Source organism: Elephantulus edwardii, unplaced genomic scaffold, assembly GCF_000299155.1.
Source record: "Elephantulus edwardii isolate Elephantulus edwardi_28Jun2011 unplaced genomic scaffold, EleEdw1.0 scaffold00124, whole genome shotgun sequence".
In the NCBI taxonomy this organism is placed as follows: Eukaryota; Metazoa; Chordata; class Mammalia; order Macroscelidea; family Macroscelididae; genus Elephantulus; species Elephantulus edwardii.
Genome location: NW_006399874.1, coordinates 1,958,065 through 1,966,147, shown reverse-complemented (window position 1 = coordinate 1,966,147; position 8,083 = coordinate 1,958,065). Strand labels below are relative to the sequence as shown.

Sequence of the window (8,083 nt, the reverse complement as noted above, 5' to 3'; positions counted from 1 at the left end):
AGCTGATTGAAAAGAACATGGAGTGAATCAGGTACATCTTAGGACTCAAACGAACTTCATTGCTCCTCAATAATTTGGAGAGGTCCCTGATTGTAGATTTTTCCAGTGCAATATGTCTCCTGATCTCCTGACTACTGGTACCAAGTTTATTAATTGTAGATCCAAGTAAGATAAAGTGATTGATATTTTCAATCTTTTCTCCATCTATCTTGATGTTGCCTATCAATACAGGGGTGAAATTTCATTTTATTTTCTTGATGTTGAGATGCAATCCTATCTGAAGGCTATATATAATCTATATGATCTTCTGTAGCAAGTACTTCAAATCCTCTTCATTTTCAACAAGCAAGGTTGTGTCATTTGCATAATGCAGAATATCAATAGATCTTACTCAGAATCAGATGTCACATTTTTCTGCATAGAGCCTAGCTTCTCAGATTTACTCAGAATACAGATTGAGTAGGTATGGAGAAAGGATACAACCATGATGCATATCTTTTAAAAAAAAAATAAACCTTACTAGTGTTCCCTTACTTTGTTCACCCCTTGGTTTAGGTATAGGTTTTGCAGGTATGTAATTAAGTGTTCTGCAGTTCCTATACTTCTCATTGTTAACCATAATTTGTTATGATCCACACAGTCAAATTACTTTGCATAGTCAATAAAGCACAAATAGACATTCTTCTGGGATTCTTTGATTTCAGCTAGAATCCATCTGACATCAGTAATGATATCCCTGGCACTATGACCTCTTCTAAATCTAGTTTGACCTCTAGCAATTCTCTGCATACTATTCTAGCTTGTGTGTGTGTGTGTGTGTGTGTGTGTGTGTGTGTGTGTGTGTGTGTTAATAATCTTTGGCAATATTTTGCCTGCATGTTATATTAAAGATATTATTCTATAATTTCCACATTCTGTTGTATCAGTATTCTTAGGAATGGACACAAACTTAAATCTCTTCCAGTCAGTTGGCCAGATAGCTGTTCTCCAGTGTTCCTAGCTAAGATTGGTGAGCCTGTGTAGGACTGCATCTGTTAGTTGAAACATGGCAATTGGTATCCCATTTTTTTTTTACAGCGTTATTTTTTGCCAATGTTCTCAGTACAGCCTAAACTTCTTCCTTTGTTACCATTTGGTCTTGATCATTTGGTACCTCCTGAAATATTTCAATGTTAGTCAGTTCTTTTTGGTGCAGTGATTCTGTGTATTTCCTCCATCTCCTTTTGCTATTTTTTTCCTGGGTCATGTAAGATTTTGCCCATAGTATATACAACTCATAGTATTACAACTCAAGGTATAAATTTGGTTTTCAACTCTTTCAGCTTGAGAAATGCCAAGTGAGTTCTTCCCTTTTCATTTTCCAATTTTAAATATCTCCACATTCCTTTACAATGCTTTGTCTTCCCAAACTGTCCTTTGAATTATTCTGTTCAGGTTTTTGGTGGTTTTTTGTTTGTCTTTTTGTTTGTTTGTTTTTTGTTTTACTTCATTTTTTCTTTGTTTTGGCTTCTCAACAGCCTCTTCAGACATTTATTCTAGGTTTGTATTTATTTTCTTTCTACCTCTTTTCTAGTGATGCAACCAAGCCAAAGGTGGGTGACTTAATCCGCAGCCCTCGGGCCTGTCTTTCATTGTTTTTGTTCAGACATTCCTCTAGGTCATATAACCCTGGTGTACAGGTTGCCATACAATGGTCACTTGTGTTTGCTGTGAGACTGAACACTGTGACACTGATGTGTCAAATGCGTTAATGGTTAGTTACCCAATGCAGACAGTGTTGGGTGAAACTCCCGGATTAAAACACACTTGGATTTAACGACAATCGTCCATTTTACTGCACAATCAAAACGACATCTGATAGGGATGAACTCCAGAGGCCGGGCCTGACCAAGAGGGGCGCTCAGGCCTGGTGCCCCGTTGTCCGACCCGTCCCTCTCAACCTTTGCCCTATCTGTGAAATATATGCTATGTCATTAAATGCTTTTAAATCTTAAAAAAAAAAAACACACTTGAAAGGAGGAGTGGCATCCACTTCCATAATAGCTTGCCTCCGGAAACCCTATGAACCTGGAGAGAGGATGAAAGGCACCCAAGCGTTGAGGACTCTCCTTCATAGGGTCATTACAAGTTGCCTGTGACTCGATGGCACTTAACAACAAAATCAACAACCTCTTTCCTAGTAATAATTATTGCTGTCTTAGTGGACGGATATCTTTGATGTTAATCTACAAGTTACCTGGTTTTCAATCATTGGTGCTCAGTGTTTCAAACCACTATTCAGATAATTTTTTTCATTCAGGTGGAAAAGACTCAAGATCATATTTTGCCGGACTTGTTTTCATTTTATGCAGCCTTAATCTGAGCTTGCACAAATTAAAATTGTGATCTGTTCCACAGTCAGCACCTGATCTGGTTTTGACTGCTGATACTGAGCTGCTCCAATGATTCTTTCCACATATGCAGTCAATCTGACTCCTATGCAGTCCATCCATGTGTAAATTCATTGTTTGAGGTATTTTTTTTAAAAAGGTATTTATGATTAATAAATCATTGAACATAAATAATTTGATCATTCTATTTTCTGCCTCATTTCTGTCACCAATTTAATATTTTCTGACTACCATTCCTTCTGCATTGTTTGCAACTTTTGCATTCTAGTCACCAATTATTATTACTCTGCCTTGACTGCATTCTGGGTCTACTTTAGACTGCAAACTTTGGTAAAACTCTTTGTCTCTTCTTTAGCTTTAGCTATTGGTGCACATATTTGAATAATATTAATATTAACAAGACTTCTTTGTATGCATATGGATAATGTCCTATCATCACTCACTACATTATGTTGCTGTTTTTGTTGTTATGTGGCATCGAGTCGTTTGCGACTCATAGCGACCCTTTGTACAACAGCCCTAAACTCTGCTCTGTCCTGTGCCAATCGCACTGTCTCTGACACTCCCATCACTACATTATACATCAGCATAACTCTTGACATTTTTTTCCTATGAATGAATGGAACACCATTCTTCTTCTATTTTTCATCCCCAGCATAGTACATCATATGATTATCTGATTCAAAATGGCCAAAGTCAGTCCATTATTTTTCTAATGCCTAGAATGTCAATATTGACATGTTCCATTTGATTTTACACTTCAGTTTTCCAACATTAATACTTTGTACACTCCATGTTCCAACTATTAAAAGATGTTTGCAACTATTTCTTCTAACTTGTATTGACTTCTAGTCTAAGCTCTAGCTATAATACATTAATAATTTGTTTTCCTCTATTGTTCATAGAGTTGAGAGGCCAACTATTTAAGAAAATCCTTACCCTAAAAAGAATGTGTCTTTAAAAAGAATCTAATTTAATATAGAAAATGAGATTAAGATTCCAAATATGCTTAAGAACAATTTGGGCACAGCAGAAATATAAATAGCATTTTAAAATTAGTATGCTAGTTATTAAATCAATAACTACAGCACATGGTTTGTAAAAAGAAATATTAAATTGGCTAATTTATATATTTTAGTAAGAGACATCAATATATTAAGCAATTGAGATGTTCTGTTAAAAATAGTCTTAATTCATTCTTAATATTATGTCTCATGTGAGTGTCTCTTTAATCAATATCAACAAATCCTAGTTCAGAATGATAAATTCTATTATAAAAATTGTACAGACTAAAAAAAGTTGTCCAAATTAATTTGTGTTTTTTTCAATTATTCTAATAGGCTTAGCCAAGAATAGCTATAAATTAGAAATTATATGAAATATTAGCAGTATCCTTTCTGAACATTTATTAAAAATTATATAAAAATATATTTACAAAGAGCTATTTAATATTCACAGAGCTCTTTCATATAATGGATAGCTAATAGCTAAGCATTACTGTGTAAACTAATATAAAATATGCTGTATAAATTAATCTTAACCCTATAACAGATAATAATTTATTAAAACATGGTTGTTTCATCAAAATTATTAAACCTATTAGTAACTAAATCAGTCTTGTATGTGCTAGTGTTAAATCAGGTATAATTTCAAATAATTTAAAAGAATTTTTAAATATTGTACTTACTCAGAAATACTTTGTCCTAAACCAAGATTAAAAAACAACTGAAGATCGTAATAATGTCATCCTGAACCTTGTCCTAAAGCATTTTTATTGCAAGAGTTGCTTAATTTCTAGACACAAAAACAACACCATCCAACCATAATGTTGTTTGGTTGTGTGTGCTAACAAGTTGGAAGTCACTCCTAGCTGAACCTTTAATGGGATTTTCAGAGGCAGTAAACCACTTGAGGGAAGATTGTCCATCTTTCTCCTGTGGAGCAGCTGGTGGATATGAACCATGTACCTTTGTGCTGGCAACACAATTCCTTACTACTAAGCCACCAAAGCTCTCTTTATTCATGATAGATTTTATTAAATATTTAAAGTTAATTCTTTCTTATATGCTGGTGTTCAGTTTCTAAAGAAAATTTGAAATTTGTCTACTCCAAAGAAGAAAGGTGCGTACGGCCTCAAAAACCCCAAAAAAGAGTTGTTATTGAGTTACAGAATAGACTCATCAGCAGTGGCTAATCTCTAGCTAATTGAGTTTAGCTGTTTTATGATTTTTTTTAAAGAACATTTAGAGTCTCAGAAACAATGTTCTGTCACATTCTGAGCCATATAGCCTTGAGTGACATCTAAGCATAAGTGTACCTCATTATACATAAAAAATTTGCAAAGCAAATGTTCAATTGTGGGCTTTTGTTTTGTTTTGGTTTTGGTTTTTGTGTTTTTTAAGAAAGATCTACATTTCAATCAAAAGTTTGAACTAGTCAGTGAGTTTTACCAGTCAATTCTTTAAGGAAATTTTCATAATTGGAGAGTTTAAAGCAGCCAAGATTTCCTGATGTTACGTAATGATCAGAGAAGCAAAGGGGACTAACATGAAGAATGTGAAATTTGATACTGAAAATTTGCTTCTACTAGAACATTTACGATTATATTCCAAAGCCAACCATAAATAACTTTCCTTCAGTTTTGTTTATTCTTTATTTCAGGTGCTGAATACTCTTTGTTTTAGCACTTCCTTTACTAGATATATTGTATATTTTAAAATAAGATTATAATGATATTATAAATAGATGCTGAATTTAAATTGTTATTTAGAGAAACATTTAAAGAAAATTAAAGTAGATTAAAATTAAAACTAGAACTTTAATGAATGATGGCATATTGCAGACACCTAGAAAATTTCTTGAGTTTTCCCATTTGCGATTAGAATATGAAACAATGAAGAATATAAGTAATGAAATGATTTTGAAAAGAAAAAAATTGCTATTAATCACCAACTTAAATTACCATGTTATCATCTAAGATGCCGATGTATTTTAAAAGAAATTCAGTTATTATTAATATCTATAACCTCTACACTTAAGTTTTACAATTAAGCACAAGGAAGATTCACAGCACAGAATCATTGCCATTTCAGCAGAGAATTCTCACCTTATTATATGCATTGTGACTGAACAAGGTATGAGAATTCTCCTGTTCATCGCTCAGTAAGAAGGAGGACACATGACTGAATGGTCCTGGGGTAAGACAGTCAGCATGGGAGAGAGTCTGTGGATGCAGCAGGGACTTAGCAGGAGGATAGAGTTTGGTCTGATATAAAGGATGAAGCGAAACAGTCTTGTGAGGGACTGTCACATCCTGGGAAGAAGAAAGGCATAAAGGGGATGTTAGTGGACAAACATAAGGCACACTCAGAACTAGATCTAAATATTACAGAAGCTCTCCAAATTTCTTACTAGTAAGAAGAAAAACTCTTCTTACATGCAAGTGACACATAAGACACTTGTTATCATATTGTATGTCTCCTTCATGGCTTTGGGGATAGGGGTTGGTGAAGGACTGCAGAGTATGTCCTGAACAGTGTAAAAGTTTGGCATTTTAATTAAATATTAAAGAAGCAGTATTTCAAGAAAGGAGAGATTCATCCTGAAGAAGATAGCATGGAGTTAGAAAGTTCTTCATTCAAGATGTAATTGGCATTGGAAGTTAATTCCTGGAGGGTGTGGTGCATTAGTCAGGACACATTTGGAATTGAAAGGAAGGGTACCACACGGACTCTTACAATGTGAGAACAGGAGAATGGGTATTGGTTTGATTCATCAGAGAGTAAGTGGTTGAGATGTGTTGAATATGGACAAGGGAGCACTTAGGTGACCCTGGATAAGAATGAATGACGTCTTGAATCCAATGTGATGTGTGGCTTTAGAAACTGGCAGTGAAGCAAATAGATGAGCTCAGTTTCAGGGAGGAGAGGCAAAGGGATCTTAACTAAAAGGTTTTTGGCATGTAAATGATAACAAAACCAGAAAAGTGAGAAGTCTTGAAAAATTACAATAGAGGAAGGAGAGATAGTTTGCTGTGGAGCCAATTCCAACTAATAGAAATTCCATGTATCAGAGTAGAACTGCTGCCCCACAGTTTCCTAAATAAAGACTCTGTGTGTGTGTGTGTGTGTGTATGTGTTATTTTTAGAAACCAATTATGGCTTACTGATTAAGGACTTGTACTGCCAACCCAATGGTAGGCAGTTCGAATCCACAACCTGCTCCATGGAGGAAAAATGGCCATCATCTCCCATATAATTTACTGCCTTAAAAAACCCACTGGAATGTCAGCTATAAGTCAGTTCTAACTTGACAGCACACAACAGTAGTTATATGCATAAGAAAATAGACAGTTATCTGTCCCAATTTCCTTAGGACCTTAATCTTATGACATGAAACCTGCTTTACTCATCTTCATGTCTTCAGGATGAGACACAATATCAAATATAATAGGAGTGTAAGACATTGGTGATTGAATTAATGACTAAGACCTATATTTAAAAAGTGTTTAATAAAATATTACATTTTACTCTTTTCATAAAGGTATGTATAGACAATTGTATAATTTTCAATAATTTTTTAAGCTAAAAGTTTATATTTTCACATCAAAAGGATTCCCTCATCTATTAAATTTAAAGAAGGAGCCTATGGAGAAGTGGATTACATGTTACACTGTTATCAGAGAAGTCTGATGGGGTGAATCCACTGACTACTCTCCAGGAAAAAGATGAGGCAGTCTGCTTCCAAAAAATATTTATTGGCTTTGAGACTTTATTGGGAAGCTCAACTCATATATATATGTATGTGTGTGTATGCATATATATATGAGAGTGTATGTATGTATATGTATATGTGTGTGTATGCATATATATATGAGTGTGTGTACGCATATATATATGTGTGTATGCATATATATATGAGTGTGTGTATGCATATATATGTGTGTATGCATATATATATGAGTGTGTGTATGCATATATATGTGTGTATGCATATATATATATGAGTGTGTGTGTATGTGTGTGTGTGTGTGTGATACATATATATATATATTCGTTAGGAATTAGGATCAACTTGACAGCCATGGGATTTTTGGCTTGTTAGAGTGAAAAATATACCATTTTTCTATTTTTTTAATAAATGGTTTCAGAACACAGTGCTCTTGTAAATTTAGGCTCTTTCACAAGTAAGTAAATGACAGTCATCATATTTTAGAAGTAAACCTATAATCCTTGATATCTTAAATAGGAGATTAAATATACTTATTTTAAATAGTTCTTTGATCATTTTTCAGTGTTTATATATATTTGTTTTTATATATCAAACAAATATAAATGCATGTTTTTACACATAGATGTGCATGCACATACACTCACACACATAATTGTTGATGCCTTCAGGTCAAGCACAATTCATAACAACCCGATGAATAAAATACCTAAAGCCTTTCTATGACTACTGTCATTTCTCAAAGTGCATAGAGTTTCCAGAGGCATGTGGTTTAGGAAGTGGATGCCATTTCTGCTTCCAAACTTGTCTTAAACTGGGAGCTCCACCAACACTGTCGACCATGTGAAACTGTTATGGCATTTGACATCCCAATGGCACAAAGATCAGTATCACAGCAACCTCAGGTTGAGTCAGTACAGCGAATTGACAGAAGAGTGCTGTGCCACTTAGAAGACTGTTTCTTC

General features: G+C 34.3%; 1 protein-coding gene across 1 annotated transcript in view; it reads right to left on the bottom strand.

The window, feature by feature from the left end:
* Window positions 1–5,478: 5,478 nt before the first annotated feature.
* LOC102860264 (mucin-17-like) overlaps window positions 5,479–8,083 on the bottom strand; it is a 199,340-nt gene continuing 196,735 nt past the window's right edge. The window contains exon 12 of the mRNA XM_006893154.1: window positions 5,479–5,703. Within this exon, the coding sequence (XP_006893216.1) occupies window positions 5,479–5,703 (225 nt within the window). The remainder of the gene's footprint in view (window positions 5,704–8,083) is intronic.